A 21,782-nucleotide genomic window follows, 5' to 3' on the forward strand; every position below is an offset into this window, starting at 1 on the left:
AGCCCCAGGAACAGAAGGGCTGTCCGGGGAACCAGCCGTCTTCTCCATCCTCATACCGAACACTCCTCACGGTTCCGCTCCTTATTTTTTTCACCTTCACGCCCTCCTCCACTTCTTTGCTCTCCCTCCTGCTCGGCATTCCTCATTCTTCATTCCTCATTTCTCTTTTCACGTTTGACATTCTGTAACCATGGCCCACGCAGCAACACCTGTCTCACTCCCCCCAATCGAGTTCATCAACAACGAGGCCACGGTCCAAGACTTTGCCACGGCTGTCACACTGCTCTTCGAGCCCGCACCTCCAATCGTCAAGCATCTCTATGCCAAGCGCCCCTACCCAACCTACTCTGCCCTGATCGACGAGACCTCGTTCTTGCTCTCAAATCCCGATCAATACCTGACCCTTGAGGAGCAGCTGGATGTCATCAACGCCCACCCCCGCATCGGTGCCGCCAAGGCCAACCTCTCGGCTCTATCCTTAATCGAACAAGGCTACACGGCTGAGAATGCTGCCAAGAAGGTGTCCGAGACCGCGACACCCTCACAGGACGATGAAGTCACCCAGGCGACACTGAAGCGTCTGAACCAGGAGTACGAGGACAAGTATGAGTTCAAGTTCGTGGTCTTTGTGAACGGTCGACCGAGGAGCGTGATTATTCCTGTCATGGAGGAGAGGATCCGTAATTCAACAAGGGAAGCGGAGATGAAGACGGCCATGACAGACATGGTCTTGATCGCTCGCGATCGTCTCAAGAAGTTGAACATCGCCTAGGCGTCTAGACAAGGGCAATAAAATAATAAAAGTCGATACGACGCGTTTTGCGTGACCCTCAATTGCTCCTTTTTTCCTTTTTTCCTCTTTCCTTCTCTCTTTCTCTGTTGTCGTGCCAAAGTAAGAAGATTTAATATTGCATTTATTGGTCTATAATGTGCTATGTACCATCAATCAAAAGACATGGGTCTAGTTCATCTCTCGGCCGCCAAAGTCCCGCCGTGGACCAGCCACATGAGCATTCCGGGGTGCCTGGCTCACAAAGACATGGCCTTCTATCTCCTTAATATCGTATGTATCAATTACAAAGCGAGTCGAATCGGACTGTCCCGAAAGTGCATCGAATGTCCTAGGGCAACGCATACCGGTTGATCAAGTGTTAATATTCAGTTGGTTTTGATTTTATAAGAAGTGGCAGGATATGAATAGACTAGTATGTCATGCTTACCAGTCGTGAAGCGAACATGCCACTCCGGCGCCCCAAACGATTCCCATGTCTTCGATATCGATCATGGATCCTCGAGACAGCGCTGATCCTTGGTGCGGACAAATCTAACCGTCCGTTCACCGGATGGTTACTTTTTTTTTTCTGCAGCATAAAATGCAACAGAAACCATTCAGTTGGTCATCCCCATCCGAGTAGAGAAGGTTCCTTACGTTGATAAAGGCATACCACTTTTTCCGGAAGTAGCTGATAGCGACACGCTTCTGTGGAGGATACCGTCCAGCAGGCTGAGGGATCTCGATAACTTTGATTAGATACTTTTCTCCGTCTTTGGCCTCCTTGGGTTCGACTACTGCTGTGCAACCAGATCCGCCTGTGCCTGTGGTGTGACACCCTGCAGCCGCCGTTGACGTTGAGTCATTCTGATCATTCGTTTTTGAATCCGTCTCTGGCAAAAAGTCTGAAACAGGTCCTGCATATGCAAATCCTTCTGGGGTTAATGGCGGTGAAGAAGGTGATGGCGTCGAGTTCATGGTCAAAATGGATGTTGGGTCAAGAGTCAAGTTGGAATGAGTGTCTGAAAACTCGGCCTTGTGCCCGCAGCTTCTCGACGCAGATCGCAGTCCTGACTCGGCTAGATCGATGAGATTGTCACTCGTGCGATATTTCAGGTACCATCAAAACCTTATTTTTCTAGAGAAACAGTTGGCGAATCAGACGCGTTTATAGCCAACGCGCGCCTTCCTCTTCAGATTTTTTTTTTTCTTTTTTTTCAGTAAAGAGGTCATGAATGCCGAGTAAATAGCTGCTTTATTAAATTAATAAAGACAGTTTCACCAAAACACTATCGCTAAAAAAGTTCTCCCATTAGAGAGTAGCAAATTGTTAACTGAACGCAAATTTAGATACTTGACAACTGCTCATAGAGTGGCGGCAGCATAGGCAATATCCATAACTGAAGACGTAATTTCCGCAATCAAACAAAGCCGCACCCAAGCTTGCAAGCCTTTTGCATCAGAAAATTGGAATCGTTCACAGTACACGAAATTTCATCTAGTTCCGGTTTCCGCTATATAATAGACATCCTACATCCTTCCGAAAACAAAGGCGTGTAGAATTAGCGGATCCACGACGAAGATGAGGTGGGAGTCCTCATGTATGTGAGATTATCTCGCAACTCAATTCAAAGCTTTATAAAGCCGATAAGAATCGCCCAGTCTCCTGAGATTACGTTCGCTCGAAAGGTGCCGCTTAGAGGCCCAGTGCTCGTTCATACCCACCGTGAAGAACCCCAATGATCATAGCTATTTCTATTTATTTATTTATTCTTTTTTTGGTAAAGTCTCATAGTAGAACGGTGTCGCTTCCATATTCCATAGGGTTTGGAGTTTAAACACTGCTGGTCTCATCAAGAGGATCTCTACAGACAGATTATCAAGTGACAGCGCTTTGGCATGTCTGGTTGTTTGGTTCGTCTGCGAAGCAATTGATTCCTTCGTTGGTGCCTCAGACGTGTTGTCTGCATTATGTTGTGGTGGATTTAGATATCGGAAGGCGAGCGAAGACGGGAAAAGATATCATTAATCTTTATTTCATCCTTCTAGTCCTCGCGACTCAGTAATAATAAGTTTATTGCAAGGTAAACGCGACCGGATGCTTACCACTAACCGAATCGTCCTTCTCAGTCGTTTAGAGAGCATCCATAGTTGGAGTCGTAGCCGTCCTAGAAATCGTTTTTGCTACTGTGACCTCGACGGCGGGGCAGAATAAATCAAAAGCTGTCAGCACTTGTATAGCCAACTATTCACAATCAGTTTAAGCAATACATAAAGCGAAATAGCATGCAATATTACCTTTAAGGCTAAAGGTGGCTAGATACACCGGCCTATCTCACGTCGCTGCTAGAACGCGAGATGGGTAGTCACCTTGTTAGCGTGCAGGACGATCACCGGCTCCTTTTCTGTAGTTCGAAAAATTTGGAGAGTTTCCGGCTGGAAGACGGGGTAAATGACCTGGGATCCCTCCGATCATCCTCCCAGGTTTACCATCCATGCGCGACTATCTCTTCTAGAAAAACTTGGGAACGCATCACACAGCTACATATCACCAGGGAGTCTGCAATGTGGAGCGTAGTGAGGGAAGGGCACCGAACGCAAAATGGTAAGACTCCGCGCTGTGTAGGATATGAAAAAGAAGTCGGATGAGAAAGCCTGCGCGTGGTATACAAGAGACAGCAGTGTACCACAAAACTATTTCCTATTGCTGTATGGATGAGATATGTGTTTTGTTTTTTTATTTTTTAGAACAGCTGTCCACTAGCGTCTTTGACAGTTAGCAAAAAAAAAAAAAAAAACAGTAAGATGTATTGCTTCGTTTCAAAATCGATGGTAAGTAGTAGCGCGTACCCTATGATTCGTGTTGTCCGTCAAAGGTTCCGTAGAATACTGGATCCCTCGACGATAACCCTCCTCGTCTCTTATTAGGCCATGATCTGTGGATCTTCTCGTGCACTGCTCGATCGCGACGGGGCTACTTGCCAAGCAATGTTTAAGGTTCGAGCTTGCGATTTCGTAATATCGGGTGATGGAAAATGATCGGCTATGATTTCGATGTTCGTCTACAGGCACACGTCTCAATTGTAACTTCGCGTCGCATGTAGCCAATGCTGTACTCAGTTTTGCCACTTTCTTATCTTTTTCTAAATTGCTACTATAGAGTACATTTATTATTCCTATAATACAAAAATGGGCCGTTAAGCAAATGCAATGAAAAAAAAGCGACCCCTACTTTCCTCCTTTCTTCTTCACAGCGAACTCCCGCTTAGTTCGGAAAAAACCTGACAGTTTGCTCATGACAGGACCAAATTGCTCACAGGTCTCGATCGATGATCCTATCCAGCCTGGTAATTTCTTACGGATCCGGGGCATGCCATACCGCTTGTCCATCAATACGATGACTGCATAATCACCTTGGTGTCGAATCGCTCGTCCAATCGACTGGTTCACTGCCCGCATACATAGATTTTCATAATACTCGCTGCCAGCGGTCATTCGTAGGGGCGCCGCCTTACTCGCTTGTTGCTGTTGGCCTAATTCCTGCTGTTGAACCTGATCCATGTACCGCATGCGCTCTTGAAGTTCTACAGAACCCTTATTCGGGAACGGCATACCAACCATGACCACTCCTCGTCCCAATCTGTCCGAGAAATTGATGCCCTCGCTCATCTTTCCACCCACAACTGAGAACAAAACTGCCCCTCGCTGGCTCCCTTGGTTAGCAACATCGTGCTCGGGTATTTTATGAATACAATCTTGATACTCTTTCAGGAGTCGGTCCGCGTCGCTCGCCTCCCTGGGCTCGACGAATACTCGTTTCCGTGCTTGTATCCTGTCCATGATGGTGCTTGATGCAACAGCTCCAGAGGCGGTAATGCTCTTGGCCTGCCATCGAGTCAGCACTTGAGCCATGTACGAGTATGAGACAAAGAACACTACGACTCCATCAGGTATCATGCCGAGAATGTTGACCAGCGACTGCCCGACTCCATCCATGATTTGGTCTAGTGTCCGGTTCGCAAAGTTTAGTTCAAGGGATCCTCCTGTCGGGGTCTTTTCCATAACCAAAGTCATCAAATTCTCCTTCGGAATGACATGCCCACAAGAAAACCGGTGGATTCTTGGGTAAGACGGGCAGGCATTGCTGGAGACGATTTCGATGGCAGGATCGGTACCAGCAACCTTTAAATACGGGAAGAGATGGGACAATAAGTCTGACACAGGCTCCATGGTTCCACCCGCCAGAACGACGCTCCTGGCTTCGTCGACGAGGGGCTTGAACACGTTGGCTGGATTCAAGAGCATAAACTTCAAGGTCGGCTTCCTGCTCCTTGCAAATGTGGGCTTCACAACTGTCGGTCCCAGCTGTACCGAGTCGCTTTCATCCTCGTCGTTATTATTAGATCCTTCCTCCTCCATCGTCACAATCACCCGGCCATCGTTGTCGGCATTTAAGAGACTCATCAAAAACGCATCAACCACAAGAAGAATGGGCGTTGTCGACATGCCGGAAGATGGTCTCCGTGGTTGTTGAACGCTGTCCTTGGATAGGTAATTCCTGCCCTGATGGATCTTGACTGTCGTGCTCCCATTTTCCTTGGATAGTCGCTTAGCTTCCTGTCTCTGTAGTGACTCATGTAGTCCTTGAAGTTTCCGGGCCACCCCACTAGTCTCCAGATACGCGTGTGCCTTAAATAGATTGATATGGTCCATTCCGGCGTCGTGCAAGAACTCATTGACCTTCATCACCCTATCCACCGGTCGCAACACTCGTCCACTCGCAGCCTCCTGGATGCGTCCTTGTTGAGACACTGCTGGCTGCGTCTGGTGCGACACTGCTGGCTGCGTCTGGTGCGACACTATAGAACGATCCGACTGCTGAGGTGGACTGGCCGTCCATTTATGAATAAATCCCTCGAGGCACTTCAAGATCCTGAGCAACACACGAATGTATCCCTCGTTGGTGCTCGAGAGCCGCTTTTCATAGCGACTCAGATAGACCTGCAACTGCTCCTGAGCCAGTACAATCTGCTGCAGCGACAGACCCACCGAGTGCATCTGTAGAAGGCTGTTGATTAAATTGTGGGCTTCATCCAACAACAAAATATTGTTCTTGATCATTAACTTGAGTGACTCTCGAGTAGAGGCATGCAGTAGTAGGTTGTATGGCAGTGTCACTAATTGACAGTGTCGAACGGTTTGGCGCGATCCGTAATATGGGCATGTCTCCAGCTCTGCTCCCAGTTCCGCAAGTTCTTCAATGTCTCGGACTCGTGCCAAGGTGTGGTCCCGAAACTCGAGCAGCTTTCCATCGCCCTCAATTGTATCGTCAGTCCTCCACCATGCGCTCTCGTCAACAGAATCGCTACCATCAGTTGAATTTTCAAACAAACCGTGGCGTCTTTTGTTTCCGAAAGAAGCGGAAGGCACGTGAAGGAACTCACAACGCTGCATAGATGGTGTTCCAGACTTCTGCCCATCCAAGCAGGCATCGTTCAGCTTATTGACATTGATGATGGATTCCGCTGTACTGTTGGTTTTCACAGTCGCCTTTTGTCGAAATCTGTCATTGATGCAGAGTGACTTGCGGGATCCCAGAGATACAACATGCAGATGTTCGCCGTATGAGGTCTTACGCAGCTCGTCGATGAACTGGGAAAGCTGCGAATGCGTCCTTGAGCAATAGTAGATCTAATTAGACGAGGTGAAATGTATTTGTTAAATCTGAAAAAAATTAAAAATTAATAGAGCAAAAGGAAAAAAACAAGAGACATGCTACCTTGAGCACGTCTGGCTCTAAGTCCTCATCATCCATCCCAAATCTTGTCCTCCTTGCTCCATGGGCTACTTCTTTGGCGTCAAAACTAATACATACACACGGATCAAATTATTGGAGTCTGTCCATGCGTCTCCACTATAAATTCGTGTACCATGTTTGCTTCACGAACCTTTTCAAGAGCTCCAAAACCTCCTTGGAAACGTTCCCGTACTCATCACCGCTATTCTTTGCCGCCCATCCTCCTTTCTGATTGTCGTCGCTATCGTACTCGTCCACCAAGAACTCGGTATCATCCATGTCATCATCATCTGAGTCTTGGCCTTTCTATAATATCGCAACGACACACCAAAGTCATAAGCACGAATTTTTTTGAGATAACGATCACCAGGGCATTTTACAGCGAATCGCTTAGGCTCTTCGTATTACCTTTTTTTTGGACTGCCCCAAAGTTGGTCTGATCGAGTTTATTCCCGCAGCCTGACGCTTCATCTTTCGCGCCAAGTTCTCTCTCATTTTTCTCTCGCGATCCCTGATTTTTTGCACCCTGGCCTCTAGCTCCTTTCGCTTTGCCTGGCGTTCCTCCCGTTCAATTGCTGCGTCCGAAATCGCGCGGTGTTGCTGTACCCAATCCGGTGTATCGCCAATTTGGTTCTTCGGCCGCCCGCAGGTGATAGAGACATTGCTTCCGCTAGTCATCCCTTCTGCAACTTCCTGCTCCAACTTCATTTTTTCCTGCTCGGCACGTTCGTGCTCTATCAGCCAGCTGACGGCCCCGCAGATCATGCTCAAACTTTTGCCGGTGCCTGTGGGAGATTCAAAGATTCCAACCTTCCGCCGATCGATGCATTCGAAGAGTTGCTGCATAAACTCTGTCTGTATAACGTATGGCGTCGCGTAAGGAAATGCCGGGAAGGATTCAGGGATAGGCAGGGGATCCTGTTCTTCCTCAAGCTGGCGCTCCAGGTCGGCGCTGCTAGTGAGATCCCAGGCGTTCATGGCGTACGGCGTTATTCTGGAAAGTTGCGAGCATACAAGTGACGAGCCTGTCTGAAGAGCTCACTCGTCATCTAAAGTCTCGTTCGTAAGTAATTCCGAGGAGGCCAGGTTGGGGACTTTGCTGGGGGTGATCTCGTTTCAACGGTCGATTGGTGGCAAAACTACCGTGCCTTCCTTAGACACAAAAGCCACTAGAAAATAGTGCCGAGCATTACAGAAATCCAGGCTCTGAAATCTGCTGCCGATGCATAAGGCTACTGCAGATTTCATGAACGCAAATTTTTGAAAAGCATACCTCTTGTTTCTCCACTTCTACGACACGATTGCTCTTTCTTCGCCCCACAATTGATCTACTTGTTTCTTTGACACCCTACCCTTTCCTCCCATTGCCTCTTACCACATATCAGCGGTACAATCATAACATGTTGTCCGGAGGCCGACAGAGTCGAGGAGGAGGCCGCAATGGCCGTGGTGGGAACATCGATCGCGATCAGAACGAACCCAGGGTGACAGGCAACGCTGAAACAGGACTGTTTACCAATGCAGCGCGTAGAAGCGGAGCAGGAGGAGGAGGAGGCTCTGGGCCTGTACGTCAGGCCGCGCGGCGTGGAAGCGGACGCATCGGAGGCGGTACTATGCGAGGCTCACACGCCTTGCCGCCGAGACCAAGGAGAGGAGGCGCAGAAGATCAGGATGGTGATCTGAACATGGGAGGCGAAAAGAAGAATTTGTAAGTGTTGTAAAGGGCGATAAGTCAATTGGATGCAGCTGAGGATCATTCGGTACTGTGCGATCAGGGATGTCTATATCGATCATTTGATGCTGAACGAAATGGAAGCGAAGAATATTGTGGATACCTTTACGCGGCACCTCAGTAAATATTACCACTTCACGCTCAACATCTTCAACAAACTGGAGAGGTACAACTGAGGATATCATAACCACAGCTGAGACAGGATTCTTCCACTCGCCTTTGATTGGAAGCCTTGGATGTGGATCGACTCGACCTGCATGGCAACCGACGATTGTGTTGACCGCTATAGGAGATCGCACAAGGATAAGATCAAAGGCAGGAAGAACCCAATAAACCACTCAGGATCTACAGGATGTTTTGTTTAATACTAATCTCTGGCGCTTCAATATTGAACGATAGCTCTCCGTATCAGAGACCGAAACGTAGCACCAGATCGTCAACTACGGAAACGCTTGATCATGAAGGCACCGTTATTATTTTTGTAAGTAGCTTCCCACGTTGCAAGTCGATCTTTCAGTCGCTATATGACGCTGCTCAGTACTAAGATGTCGGTTTGGCAATTTAGGTTACGGGCCAGAAAGAGGGTTTAACCACGGACTCAGGACTTCACGACTTTTTATCTCGAAAGGCTTCGCCGGCGAAAATTACAATCACCAGCGTAAGAAATTGGACGTATTTTTATTTCCTCTGCTGACATCCAAATGAACATGCTTGTCAACTTTGCAGTGGCTCATTATTTTCTATCTTTTTTTGTTTTGTTTTGACACGTCCCTATAGAAACGCTCCAACGAGACTTCCGGCGTTGTATCCTTTGTGGTGGGGGATATCACTCAAGCTCGGGCCCTGAGAAAATTGACAGGAATACGTTATAAAGGACAGAAGGTACGGCCGCCGTATTTGCTTTTGCAATCAAATGGTCAATTCGATTATCATTACCAACTCTTAGCGTTTTTGGCATCTATGTAAAATTCAGTTGACCATCAAGACTTCAGAGGATAACAAGATCTTGGGACAGGATGGTGCTGGATCGATTGATGCACCACAACGAGCCGCCGTAGCGCCTACTTATGGAACAATTGAAGTGATTCGCAACTTTATAAGATCGCGCTACAGCAGCGGATTTTTGAATCTGGAAAATATGGCTCAGGACAGCATTCTCCGGTCGGCCAAAATCATTCCACCAGGTCAAGCAAAAGGCAGGACAGATGTTGGAACAGTCATGATGAAGGTCGCCGCTGAAATGTTCCCAGAAGTAAGAGTCGGGTATTCTGTTCCACTAAGTTTTAACGCCATGTTTGTAGATATCATTGTTAACCTAGCTGATTGTTATTATTGGAACCATAGACGACAACTATCTCATTTGCCATGAATGGCCTCAGATCACTTCAGCCCATATCTTCTGTTGCCCAATTCTTTCCCAATCTTCAAAACTTATCGTTTAAAGGCAATAATATTCAGTACTACAAGGATCTGGAGTATCTGAGTGGAAACAAAAAGCTGCCTAAGCTGCGCGAGCTGATCTTGCTAGATAATCCGGTTCGAGATCGGGACATTGCTAAAAATAAGGACGATCTGGGCTACCGGAGGTGAGGCTCCTATCTTGCGTTTGCCAGGTCAAATTGTTTTCCATTAGACCAAGCTATGACATCTAACGCTTCTTACCATAGTGCGATCGTAAAGCTCTTTCCCACAATTGAGATCTTGGATCAGGTGCCTGTGGCACCAAAGATATCATTTGGACTTGGTGATATCTTGAAGGATGCCGATGCGCCCGAAGTGGCGGTTCTCCCTGTCCCGACAAAAGGCAACTTTTTTGACAACCCGCAAGCCCAGGAAATGGTTCTCGAATTCCTCACAGGGTATGTAAACCACACCTCATATTCGATGTCAATTTGTAAATGGGATGCGGAATTGCATGTTTATGCTGACGATGCATCTCTTGTTCGCATTCTATGTTTTAGATATCTGAAGCTTTTCGACAACGACCGCAGCCGTCTCGTGCATGTATATGACAACAATGCCACTTTCTCCTATGCCACCATGACGCTTCTCTCGCCCCTTCAGAAAAGCAGAGGAGATAGCGCCGATAATTGGGCGGCTTATGTACCCCAGTCGCGCAACCTGACGAGGATTAAGGAGCTTGGTATGCTTGCATTGTTCATGCATTTAGGAGAAGGCAATACGACGAGGCATTTGTGTGATCTCTTATTGACTTAAAGCATGTGGTTATATCTTTTCTAGATCAGAGGACGAAACGCTTGCTCTACGGAAGCAAGGATATCATTGAGCAGGGCCTAAAGATGCTACCTGAAACCAAACATGACATCAGCGATGCCTCTAAGTTCGTGATTGATGCCTGGCAGACAGGAGAACTTTTACCAGCCCCATGTATCTACATTAATATGCATGGAGAATTTGAAGAAGTGCATCATGGTCGCCAAGGGGTGTTGAAATCCTTCGATCGATCGTTCATCATTGCGGCAGCACCCCAAGAATCTCTGTAAGAAACCCAATCTCTTCAATATACGCTATTGATAACCAGAATAAGTTTCAGCAGCGCAACTGCCACACTGGATGGGACGCTAATTTATTAATGCGATATCGTCATGATTTAAATAGTGCTGCACAGAACGGCTGGAAATGCATCATCATTTCGGATCAGCTTACAGTGCGAGGATATAATGGATCGGAGGCATGGAAGCCGGATGTGGATTTTAACGTGACACCAGCAATGGCCGCGGCTGTGGCAGCTCCATCAGCATTTAGCAACGGCCCAGTTCCTCAGCAGGTCCAAACAGTTCCATCAACCCCTCAAGCGCCCATGCCCGGAGTGGTAAGTCGCTCGCCTGCATCCGACATCGTGTTGAGGAGTAAAGGCGTAAAAGCAAGGATTTCGCGCTGTGGACAAATTCTAACCAATCTTGGATACGCATTTAAATATCTTTAGTCTTCCGATCAGCATGCCCAGGCCCAAGAACTGCAGCATCTGACAGGCTTGAACTACCCATACGCAATTCAGTGTCTGGCAGCGACCGGCTGGGACATTGCCAAGAGTGTCGCGCTGGTCGGCGAGAATCGGGCCAACATTCCTCAGGATGCCTGGCAGCAGCCCACATTCCAGTAATTTGACGTAATAAACGGTCACCACAAACATTATCTTGCTATCATCCTTGTTCATTCAAACTCTGCATTAATGAAAAGTAGGCATCGTTGCATTGCCCCGAAGCAGCACAATCGCTCCAATAGATGAAAACAATGCGGAGCAAATTCAGCGGCGCGCTTAAAGAGTAACTGATCTTCTGATATCAGGCGATAAGGCTTACAATCAGGTTCGACGACTTTGCAGATATGCACGTCGATAGGCCAAATCCATAGCACCTTTTATGCATACACTATACCACCATCAATCCCATATGCTCGACTCATTTCGTTGACAAGTCTCCATTACGTCCATTTTATTGAGATCAAAATAAATGCCCGTCAATAAACATGTCAAGTCCAAACAAAAAACCTCACTGGACAGTAAGAGTTTTTTTCTTCTCAACAAAAATGCTTGCACTTAAGCAGTCTCGCCCTCCTTCTTGAAGACATAGGTCAGTCCACAACGTCCACAGTACTGACGATCGTGGTGCCAAGCCATGAAGATACCAGCGCCGCAGGTCTCGGAGGGGCACTCACGACGGAGACGAGTGATCTTGCCGTTGTTGTCGACCTGATAGAACTTGAGAACAGCCAGCTTGACCTTTCTCTTCTTGTGCTTGATCTTCTTGGGGGTGGTGTAGGTCTTCTTCTTACGCTTCTTAGCACCTCCCAACAGATCGATGTTGAGGTCCAAGGTGGCCATCGCGGGGATGGTGGCGAGGAGAGTCTCCGAAGAGAGGGTCTTGCCAGCGAAGGAGAGGCGCTGAATGGCAGCCGCGATACCTAGAATGCGACGTCAATCCATGGATATGGTATAAATAACTAGTCATATAGCCAGGGAATATGCTGATATGTAGCGAGATAGTGGACGTATACTAGGATTAAAAGCATACCTTCGCGCTCCTGGATCATGGACTTGACATTGCTGATGGAGTCGGCAGCCTGGGCGTTGATAGCCAAGGTCTGGCCGGAAAGAGACTTGACAAAGACCTGCATGGTGGTGGAACTTTTCAAAGTAACTAGATTGTTTTTCTCGGTTTGAAAAGGAATCTACACGGTTGGAATAATATACATATTAGGAGGATTTCTTTCTTTCCAGTTAAAGAGTTGAGAGTATGTTTCGGAGATCATCCTGTTCTTCATGATCACTAGTTAAGAGCACGCACCTTCCTCACTACTTGAAAAGATTGGGAAAAAGAAAAGGATCGATCCAACGATGCATGCAGCATCTACATAAACACACCACCGGGCTCTGTCTCACCAGAAACAAAAAATTTGCAGGTGGCTTAGTCAAAACTCGGCACCCTGAGGCAATTTAGAGTTCTTGGACCAATGGTGCTCCACTGCCCCTTTTGGCGACACGGAGGGAATCCCTTGGCAAGGTTTGTCGACTTTCAGCCTGCTGTGCGCACTTTGTCTTTATTTTAGATGCTCCTCTCCCTCGCCCACTCCTTCTCTTTCCGTTCCCTCCTCCAGCTTCTCACCTCAAATTCAAACACTTCATACACCTATACGCCGCACCAGAAACAGCAAGAGACCATGGCGTCGTCCGCAGACATATATCCGAGTCCGCCTCCGTACGAGGCAATTGGACGCCCTCTTGAGGACCACCTCAACATACCTCAACCTGGCTCGAGCAACCTGACCCCTCGAGACTTCGGTACCATCACTTCACTCCAAAACGACGACGACAGGGACATGGAGGAGGAGCGTGATTACGAAGAATCCAGGCCGCTCAAGATGGGACGGATACCTGACGCCAGGGCCCAGTACACGTTTATCCAACCCAGCGACACAATCAACAACGTTAGTGCAGCCCATGGTCCATTTTCACGCATCCAAGAGCTTTTTCACCACCAACAACCCCACAATCCTGTCCATCATTCCTCTCACTCTCAATCTTCAAACCCTTATTTTAATCCGCCCCCCTCACTGTCAGCAATGCCACCTTCACCTTCATCCTCAACACTGAGACAGCAGCAGGAGCAGCAGCCGCGAAGGAGGGGCTCGATCCTCAAACAATCTGAATCGGAAGGACAGGAAACGAGCTCAGTTGCAGCTGGAACGAGTTCTTCTACGTCGTATGCACCCCCACCCTTCCCTCCACCACAACAGCCCATTCTCCCAGCTCCGTTGGCAGGGGTCCCAGAGACTCCCGGGTTTATGAATGCGCAGGATGTCTCAATCGCTGATTACAAGCGCACAAAGCGTGGTGCGGATTCATGCGACAAGATCCTAGAAGACCCCTACCAGTTGTATCGGTTCTTTGTCGCCCACAATGACCGGCCATCTATGCACGTCTTGATCTGTGGTACGCGATCCTTTTTTTCCCTTTCTTGTTACATTTCTGCATGTCCTTTTCCAATAGCATTTACCTGTTACTTGTATGTTATATGTAATAGGTCATCACACAGAGAAGAGCGAGTCATACGAGACAGATTCGGATGGGAATCGCAAGCTGGTCTCCAGGGACGTGCGAGTGGACGACTTTAAGATAGATTTCGACCTCACACCATACATCTCACCAAGGGGGACTCTTTACACTGCGCCCGATCCCAAGATCGGGAAGACGTCCACCATCCGGGAGGCCATGGAACAGTTCGCAATGGAAAATAATCCGTTCAAGGAAATGCACATGCATAAGGTACCTGGCGCTGCCGGAATGGCTATAGAGAGGACAAAAATAGCGTGCCTCATGTCTTAAGAAAACAGAAGGCAATCGTCTGCTAACGGACAAATCCTCGATGAACGATTTTAATAGACGGTTGCTTGGGATTATGAAGAGTTAACAAGGGCAATCACACATGCGATCCGGGCTGCCCACTACCGATACACCATCGAAATATCGTATCCCTGCACCAACAACCTAGTCATTGTCCGATCTTCTTCTCCGGCGGCAAACTTCATGCGCAATCGATGGACCAAGGCTTTATGCTTCATTTCTCTTGTTGGATTTATCTTGTATCCTGCCGTAAGTCCTTAAATGCCTGGAAACAGGGTCTCTTAGCACGACATTCAATTGATCTATCAAACGCCCTCCTAATCGTTCTGATCTATCGTCTGTCATTCTAGCGCGAGATCTACAAAGCCGTCAAGGATAAAACCCTCAAATCCGAGTTCCAAATGACGATTAGCACCCGCGACTTTTACATGCAGAACTATTGGAATATTGTCGATCAAGTGCAGTACAAATAGTCAAATAGTCTTGTCAGTTTTGTTTTGCAGTGATAGCGATGGTTGTGATAATATATATATATATATTCAAGATATTATCTTTATTCCATTCTAAATGACAAAATGACAAGTCCAAGGGACATAGCAGAAAATATCCATAGATGCAGCATCCGATCTGAATATGCACGTAACGAACATCTTTCCTTCCTTTCATCCCCCTCAACTATGCAGCGCAAAAACTACTGGCGCATCCTAGAAATCCGAAAGCATGTCCTTAACAGCTTCATAGTACTCTGATGAGACATAGTCCTTCATTTCCTGCTTGGTGACCCATGCAAAATCAACAATCTCTTTGTTATCAACCTGGACTTGGCCTGCGAAGATGTGTGCCTTCATGAAGAAAACCTATGGTTGACAAACCCAGGCAAGCCAGAAAGGAATAATGTGAGAACAACCGATTGAGTCCATAAATACGTCCGTGAGAAGCAAATCGCCTCCGGATCCAAATCCAGACAACCACGGAACCTTCGCAGTTGCTACATACCTTAATGCCCTTCACGTTAGCAGAAGACTCGGGCATGGAGCCCACGGGAGGCGAGTACATGTAGTGCCCAATGGGTACACGACCGACGAACCACAAGTCCATATTTCCTCCGCACTCTTCCTGCAATTCGCGACCAGCGGCCTATAAAAACGAGAGAGTATAGTTAGCGTTGATTTCTGCTGATATATTCTGCCATTGAAGCCAGGATGGACTTTGTTCGCAGACACGCCTACGTAAAAGCTCCCATTACCTCCTGCAGGTTCTCGCAGACGCGGACGCCTCCCTGAGGGAACTGCCAGGCATGCTGATCTCTTGGCTTCTTGACAATCAGGTACAATGTCCGTTGCAAAGCCCTCTCAAGCGACTTGATATCGTTGTTGCGATCTGCCTCCGTGACTCTGGCATTAAACTCGATTTTTGTCTCCATTGCTGCGACCCTATCCTCCTCTGTAAGTTCCTCTGCTGCTGCTGCTTCTGATCCTTTTGATGCTGATGATTTTGATGCTGTTGATGATGCTGATGATGATGAGCTTGCGGCTCTCTCTGCCTCCTGCTGCTTCCAACGACGTTCTGCAACCGATCCCTTCTTGAAATAGAATTCTGCTCCAAAAGGAGCGGCATTATCACGCTCCAGGCTCTTTTGGTACGTAAAGTATTCCTTCTCGAACGGAGACAGGTCTCGAAGGATCAAAGGCTGACGAGAAACGACGGCTCCTGCGACGATACGATTGCCACTGATGATCAGATCCTTTGTGGAAGAAACAAGCGCAGAGGAGGTGGTTGAGATATTGGATTTCAGGGGTGCTTCAGCAGCCGAGGCAGAGGCATATGATCTCGCGGCAAGGGTCAGGCGAGCAGGGATAGCTAGCGAGCAGAAAGAAAAAAGGTACCACTTTAATTTTACGATTCGCTCGGCTTTGAAGCCGCCATGCTCATTCAACGGGGGAGGTTCCTGCAATTTTTCATCTCAATTTGCCCTGAAAATAAGAAAAAGATCTCCATGTTGTTGCTGAGCGTCCGTACCTTGAATCTGGGGGCGTGCAACGGTCGACAGCGAACCAGCAGCGGCTCTGAAGACCTGTCTGCGAAGAATAGACGACATGTGTGGTTTTTCCCTTGATATATATAGTAGCCGCGTCCCGAGCTGTCCCTTTGTATATGCTACTGGCAAATGGAATGGACCGTGGCAATGGGTGTCGTGGAAAAGTGAGCAGAGTAGTAGCGATTCGAGCTGGCGAAACGACCGAAGAGTGAAGCGGGGATCCCGGTGGCTTGCCAACCCTCTACTTTTGTTTACGCTCGATCCTCACCAGTCACCCTGCCTTCTTTGGCTTTTTTTTTTTTGCTTGCTTGACCTTGGCGCACACATCTGGAGTAAGACTTTCACTTATCGTCAAGAGAGCAAGCACCTACCATGTTCAAGTTCAACTTTTCTGTAAGAACATATCTGTTTGAGCAGAGACACTATTACCTGAAAGGTCACTCACCTAAAACGCGCACCAAACTAAACAAGACACCACATATCTTTATTTCACGCGGCTAGGCAGACGACCTCGAGTTTGACGACCCTGAACTCGCCAACCAGCAGGACGACGACCAACTCGAAGACCTCTCCAAACCTCTCGAATCGCTCTCTGTCTCATCTTCTCCTGCAACTCTCGTACCTGCCTCGCAATTGGATATCCAATCCAAGTCATGCCTCCAAAGTCTTCCCTTGACACTCCACTATGAACTCGCCCAGATTCCTGTCTTGAACCAGGGCTCTGGTGCAGCAACAGCAATTGCAACCGATACCAGGACCGGAAAGGAAAGAGAAATTGTCACGATCTTTAAGCGTAACCTGGAGGATGTTAAGTTTCAGATCGCACAGGAGGACGATGAATTCGACGCGCTAGATAACGATAGCAGGAGCAAAGATATTGAAGATGCGACTGCAGGGCCTGGAGGCGTTGAAATGCTGGCACTAGCTGGAAAGAGTGATCTTGTCAAGGGTGTTTACGAAGGCGGACTCAAGACCTGGGAATGTGCCTTGGATCTGGTCGCATACTTGGCGGAACAAAAAGAGAACTATGATGGCAAGAAAGTCCTGGAGGTATGTGACGATATCTCTAGTTTCGCGCCCTTTTTTCGTTTGCGTGCTAACTTTTCTCTTCCCATTACCTTCCAGCTTGGGTGCGGGTCAGCATTACCAGGAATCTATCTGCTGACACAATCGACTTCAGTTAAAGTCGACCTTCAGGACTACAATGACCAGGTCTTAAAACTCGTCACCCTCCCTAACGTCCTTTTAAACACTCATGTCCGCCCAGACCAGCAGCCCGCAGAAGTAGAGGAAGAGGAGAAAGAAGATGCCGAGGAAGAAAAGGAAAAAGATCAGGATGCAGACGAGGACGAAAACGAAGACGAGGAGGATGACGAGGAGGAACCAGAGGCTGACCCAGCAGATGGCGACTTTCAAGGCGTGGAGCTAGACCTGCCGGATTCTGCGGAGGATAAGTTGGCACTTATGAAGAAGGTCGAGGAGCAGACAACGTTCTATATGGGAGACTGGTCAGGATTGGTGGACCTGATGGCATTCAAGGGCGACGAAGACAAGTACGACTTGATCCTGACAAGCGAGACCATCTACGCAGAAGAGTCGCATCTTAAATTGTACGCCACTATTAAGAACTCGCTCAAGCGTGGTGGTAAAGCGTAAGTGGCATTTTCTTTTCTTTTTTCTTTTGCAATGTCCTTGAACGCACAGCCGGATTCTAACCAGATTTAATCTTATGAACCTACCATTAGTCTCGTAGCTGCCAAGACATTCTACTTTGGCGTGGGCGGTGATATTCTCTCTTTCCGGCGGCTGATCGAAAAGGACAACGTCTTTAATGTCAAGGTGGTCTTTTCTCTCCAGGCTTTTGTTCGTCGAGAGATCCTCGAGCTTACTTTCAAGGCATAAAGCACGCAAATAACTAAAAAATAATAATTACTCTTTTTTTTTTTTTGGACATTGAGCGGGAGTTGTTACGTAGAGCCATTAGTCAACCCGAAACACATTTTGCTTTCACACTTCCTTTCCCTTATTATCGTGACAGCCTACCGCAGACTGGGTCCTATGGATTTCAGCTGTGGCCTCTGCTCCACCTATATTACCCTGTGTTCTGAAGAATCCATGTCAGTAGGATATCTCTAGTGCTCTTCTGGATATACCATACGAAGATAGCCACGTTGAACTCTTTTTTCTGAAGCAGCAGCCACAAGATTAAGAGATCGTGATCAAGACCCTTGACTCTACAGTTCTGGAAAGACTGGATTTCAAAGTAACTTATGCTGACGCAGCGCGAAAGCTGACTGCAGATGCCAAGAGGGAGGCACCGCATATCGGTATCTTTCTAAAGTTCCTGCAATAATAGTAAATCTGGTGCAGTAGTCCTCTATGGTCATATGCCGACATAATCACTAGGCGCGTACAAGAGTCGTGAGAGGATGGCAGTATTGCATTGTTTGCATTCTAGAAAATGTTATTTTATTTATGCGATAACAGATAATGCAGCGTGAGAGTGTTTATATGTGCGAAAGAGATGCGGCATGTTTGAGGGCGAGATAAAACAAAAAGAAGGGTAGGTTCAGAGCTCCTCGAAGTTATAGAGTTAGCCGCGACGAGAAAAAGCTGACTAGCGAACTTGGGAGCTCTGTCTCCACAGGTACATCCTGATCTTCCACAGCCTTGCCAGAGTCGTCCTCCATATCCACGTCTATCAATGTTCGAGAAGCCAAGTTTAGTCATTTAAACAAAAAAAAAAAAAAAAAAAAAAAAGTCGCATAAAGCAATGAAAGAGCATGCTGCCTTACCATTTACTGTCGATTCACTTTCGCCACTCTCCAGAATTCCTTGCTCCTGTTGTTGTTGCTTCTTCCGTGCCTTAGCCTCCTCCTTAGTGGCCTTATTATGCGTCAACAACTGTCCCATGAATACCTCAAACAACGACGACACCGGTGCCATAACATGTGAAGGTGCATCAAACAACGGGTTGCGGGCCAAATTCTTCTTGGACACCAGACCACGGCCTGTGCTCTCGCTCCTCTCCTTCTTCTCTTTAGCCTTGGCCGATGCTGCCTCAGCCTTGGCCGACGATCCAAAGATATCCGTTACCATCGTCTTCTGCTTCTGGGCCTCCAATGCCAGAGCTCTTGCCTTCTCTGCCGCTTCTTCAGCCTCGGCCTTCAAGTCCTCGGCCGTACGTCCCCCAAGGACTTCAAGATCGTATCCGTGGTTCATGATCAGAATGGGCTCCACCGCATCCGAGGGACCGGCCTTAGCCTGGACTGCGGGATCTGGTAAGAAAGTAATCGCACGAACCTTCTTGTTAATGGTTTCAATATGAACGGGCTTAGGGCTCGTGGCCTTGAAGACGATGATCCTGTGCTGAGGAGTCGTAGTTGAGGCTGGGTCGTTGCAAGTGACCACAAAGTTGGCATTTGTCTGTGACGCCTTCAAATTGTCAATCTTGATTTGATAGCTCCACCAGACCGAGCAAGTCAGCAGGTTCCATGAGTACAAATGATCCTTAGTCGCTGCAATCAGGAAGGGTGAGTTCTTCAAGAAAGTCAAGTGCTTGATGGGACGGTTCTCAGGGGGTTGGGTCAAGACTGCTTGAAGTGTGTTCAGATAGGGGTTCCAGATGGTGATGATCTGATCATAGGCGACCGCAAGAAGGGAGCCATCCGAGGAAAATCCAGCACAGTGTGGGACCATGTCTCTGTAGAATCCAGTTGATCGACAGCTCCAAGCCTTTTCAGCCTCAATTCCACGACGCGCCTCTCCCTGGTGGGTTAGCTCCCAGACCTTGAAGGTTCCGTCCAACGAGGAGGTGACGACCATAGGTGCCTGGTTGCCTTCGCGCGGATTAAAGATGCACGAGGTAATCTCCTTGGAATGTGGTGCATCCACGCGGGTATTCAGAATATAATTGCGAGCATCGTCGTCGTATTCCCAAAACTTGAGGTACAACTCGGGTGTGGTCTCATAGTCATCACGGCCGTCAACTGTCACCATCCAGCGGCCAGTTTTGCCATTCGAGAAGGCGCAGTGCATGACGTTGGGCTGAATGATCTCCTTCTCGTCTGTACGCGACACTTTGTTGCGGGGGGTGATTTCCAGCTCCATAATATGTTGCTCCTTAATCGGATCATAAAACTGAAGAGTTCCAGGCATTCCATTAAGGACGACGTGGCCATTGCGAGGCTCAATCACCAGTCCAGTCGATAGAGGGTTGGTGAGGTGGTTCACATGGGCTATAGGCAAGTAACAAAATTTGGTGGCAATTAAAATTCTGTTCACTCAAAACCAGCAAGCGTCGAACGGCAGCCCAAAGTCAAGACATACAAAACTTGAGCCCCTGAATAACGGTCTTGATCTTGAGGTCCACGCTACGGATGACATTGACAGAGTTGTCCTGATGTCCGATTGCATAGAATCCTTGATCGGGCGAGACAGTGATGTGCTTGATCTCCGATCCTAGTCGTGGCAAGAACTGTTTGAATCCCGTATTGAGCTGCCAGATCACCAATACCGCTTCCTCTCCTCCGGACAGCAGGTAGGTTCCATCGGATGTGAAGGTGAGCGCCGCCACCTTGTGAGCGTGCCAGTGCATGATAGTTGTCACTGGTCTATCCACGTTCTTTCCGAAGCAGTACCAGAGCGTAATACGTCCACGCTCATCTCCTGTAGCAATGCATCCTTCAGTTGGGTGAAACGCGAGACAGGTAATCTTCTCCGGCGTAATGTAACATCTGAAGCGGGACTCGTCATTCTCGGTTACGCCGCCTGCCTCGACTCCGTTTCCGGCTGCAATATGAATGACGTGCAACTTATAGCGCCCTGCCATGACCAAGTACTCTCCGTCCGAAGAAATAGCCAATCCGCCGCAGGCACGGGTCTTGAGAAGGCGAATCAGTCTCTTGCGAGACGACTTAAAGGAATAGCGAAGCAGCACAGAGTTTTCCTTTGCACGAAGACCACCAGCTATTAATATTTGACGTGTCGCGGAATAGTAAGCAACATGGGCATCGCTTTCACGAATGCATTAAAAACGACCCAAAGACTTACACTTCCTTGCTTGGTATTGATGGAAGCGCTTGGTTGACTTCTTTGTCGTCGCCAGATAAACATCATTGGGCATATTCTCGTGCATGACCATGTGTGTGATAGGGAAGCCGATGTCGAAGGTCTTGAGCAGAACCGCATCGTTGAAGTCCCAGAGCTTGATAGTTCCGTCCAGAGAAGCCGAGTAGAGTTGAAGAGAGTTCCGGGGATTAAGGATGACACTTGTCACCGTGTTCGAGTGTCCGCCCTCTTCGACCGAAGACGAGAGGATACGCACGACCTGTCCCGTTTCGACAGAAAGAATGCGGATCGACTTTCCGCTGCATGAGAAGAAGTAGTTCGAGTCTGAGGTGAAGACTACCTCGTAGTCTGATAGACGCATGGTGGTCTAATATTGTTGAAGGAGGGTGAGGGGAGCGTTCGAAGGGCAAAGCAAGTGTTGAGCTTCGCACTGTATTATGGTCAGTGACGATGGTTTTTTTTTTTTTTTTGACATTCAAAAGCCACATTTGTAAACATCTCTTCACTAAA

The 21,782-nt window shown here is 47.9% G+C and overlaps 9 protein-coding genes across 9 annotated transcripts; 4 read left to right on the forward strand and 5 right to left on the reverse strand.

Annotated features, from left to right (window-relative positions):
* Window positions 1–190: 190 nt before the first annotated feature.
* On the forward strand, window positions 191–772 carry BC939DRAFT_479452 (Oxo-4-hydroxy-4-carboxy-5-ureidoimidazoline decarboxylase; the record flags this gene model as incomplete). Its single annotated transcript, XM_051558852.1, has 1 exon — window positions 191–772. The coding sequence occupies one exon, from the start codon at window positions 191–193 to the stop codon at window positions 770–772; it is 582 nt and encodes a 193-aa protein (XP_051409466.1).
* A 57-nt stretch (window positions 773–829) lies between these two features.
* On the reverse strand, window positions 830–2,023 carry BC939DRAFT_495113 (uncharacterized protein). The gene is made up of 3 exons (XM_051559628.1): window positions 1,430–2,023; window positions 1,221–1,324; window positions 830–1,121 (listed from the first exon to the last, which is right to left on the reverse strand). The coding sequence occupies exons 1-3, from the start codon at window positions 1,748–1,750 to the stop codon at window positions 962–964; spliced, it is 585 nt and encodes a 194-aa protein (XP_051409467.1). The 5' UTR covers window positions 1,751–2,023; the 3' UTR covers window positions 830–961.
* A 1,913-nt stretch (window positions 2,024–3,936) lies between these two features.
* On the reverse strand, window positions 3,937–7,702 carry BC939DRAFT_495114 (helicase C-terminal domain-containing protein). Its single transcript, XM_051559629.1, has 4 exons — window positions 6,978–7,702; window positions 6,721–6,875; window positions 6,552–6,636; window positions 3,937–6,463 (listed from the first exon to the last, which is right to left on the reverse strand). Exons 1-4 carry the CDS (start codon window positions 7,545–7,547, stop codon window positions 4,001–4,003), a joined length of 3,273 nt encoding a protein of 1,090 aa, XP_051409468.1. The 5' UTR covers window positions 7,548–7,702; the 3' UTR covers window positions 3,937–4,000.
* Window positions 7,703–7,796: 94 nt separating this feature from the next.
* BC939DRAFT_459703 (uncharacterized protein) lies at window positions 7,797–11,723 on the forward strand. Its single transcript, XM_051556765.1, has 11 exons — window positions 7,797–8,277; window positions 8,701–8,782; window positions 8,867–8,959; window positions 9,079–9,183; window positions 9,275–9,553; window positions 9,646–9,887; window positions 9,969–10,160; window positions 10,263–10,444; window positions 10,543–10,801; window positions 10,921–11,134; window positions 11,249–11,723. Exons 1-11 carry the CDS (start codon window positions 7,970–7,972, stop codon window positions 11,423–11,425), a joined length of 2,133 nt encoding a protein of 710 aa, XP_051409469.1. The 5' UTR covers window positions 7,797–7,969; the 3' UTR covers window positions 11,426–11,723.
* A 3-nt stretch (window positions 11,724–11,726) lies between these two features.
* BC939DRAFT_459705 (ribosomal protein S27a-domain-containing protein) lies at window positions 11,727–12,645 on the reverse strand. The gene is made up of 3 exons (XM_051556766.1): window positions 12,609–12,645; window positions 12,336–12,492; window positions 11,727–12,225 (listed from the first exon to the last, which is right to left on the reverse strand). The coding sequence occupies exons 2-3, from the start codon at window positions 12,436–12,438 to the stop codon at window positions 11,861–11,863; spliced, it is 468 nt and encodes a 155-aa protein (XP_051409470.1). The 5' UTR covers window positions 12,439–12,492; window positions 12,609–12,645; the 3' UTR covers window positions 11,727–11,860.
* A 156-nt stretch (window positions 12,646–12,801) lies between these two features.
* BC939DRAFT_459711 (uncharacterized protein) lies at window positions 12,802–14,708 on the forward strand. Its single transcript, XM_051556767.1, has 3 exons — window positions 12,802–13,753; window positions 13,845–14,086; window positions 14,204–14,708. Exons 1-3 carry the CDS (start codon window positions 12,871–12,873, stop codon window positions 14,423–14,425), a joined length of 1,347 nt encoding a protein of 448 aa, XP_051409471.1. The 5' UTR covers window positions 12,802–12,870; the 3' UTR covers window positions 14,426–14,708.
* Window positions 14,705–16,497, reverse strand: BC939DRAFT_459714 (39S mitochondrial ribosomal protein L46-domain-containing protein). The gene is made up of 4 exons (XM_051556768.1): window positions 16,184–16,497; window positions 15,411–16,024; window positions 15,161–15,301; window positions 14,705–15,021 (listed from the first exon to the last, which is right to left on the reverse strand). The coding sequence occupies exons 1-4, from the start codon at window positions 16,260–16,262 to the stop codon at window positions 14,869–14,871; spliced, it is 987 nt and encodes a 328-aa protein (XP_051409472.1). The 5' UTR covers window positions 16,263–16,497; the 3' UTR covers window positions 14,705–14,868.
* A 4-nt stretch (window positions 16,498–16,501) lies between these two features.
* Window positions 16,502–18,135, forward strand: BC939DRAFT_459716 (uncharacterized protein). Its single transcript, XM_051556769.1, has 4 exons — window positions 16,502–16,595; window positions 16,704–17,252; window positions 17,328–17,854; window positions 17,948–18,135. The coding sequence occupies exons 1-4, from the start codon at window positions 16,575–16,577 to the stop codon at window positions 18,102–18,104; spliced, it is 1,254 nt and encodes a 417-aa protein (XP_051409473.1). The 5' UTR covers window positions 16,502–16,574; the 3' UTR covers window positions 18,105–18,135.
* A 521-nt stretch (window positions 18,136–18,656) lies between these two features.
* BC939DRAFT_426645 (WD40-repeat-containing domain protein) lies at window positions 18,657–21,696 on the reverse strand. Its single transcript, XM_051553177.1, has 4 exons — window positions 21,255–21,696; window positions 20,532–21,170; window positions 18,998–20,440; window positions 18,657–18,900 (listed from the first exon to the last, which is right to left on the reverse strand). Exons 1-4 carry the CDS (start codon window positions 21,631–21,633, stop codon window positions 18,788–18,790), a joined length of 2,574 nt encoding a protein of 857 aa, XP_051409474.1. The 5' UTR covers window positions 21,634–21,696; the 3' UTR covers window positions 18,657–18,787.
* Window positions 21,697–21,782: the final 86 nt, after the last annotated feature.

This window comes from Gamsiella multidivaricata, assembly GCF_025024155.1.
Source record: "Gamsiella multidivaricata strain RSA 2152 chromosome Unknown BC939scaffold_59, whole genome shotgun sequence".
NCBI classification, from domain to species: Eukaryota; Fungi; Mortierellomycota; class Mortierellomycetes; order Mortierellales; family Mortierellaceae; genus Gamsiella; species Gamsiella multidivaricata.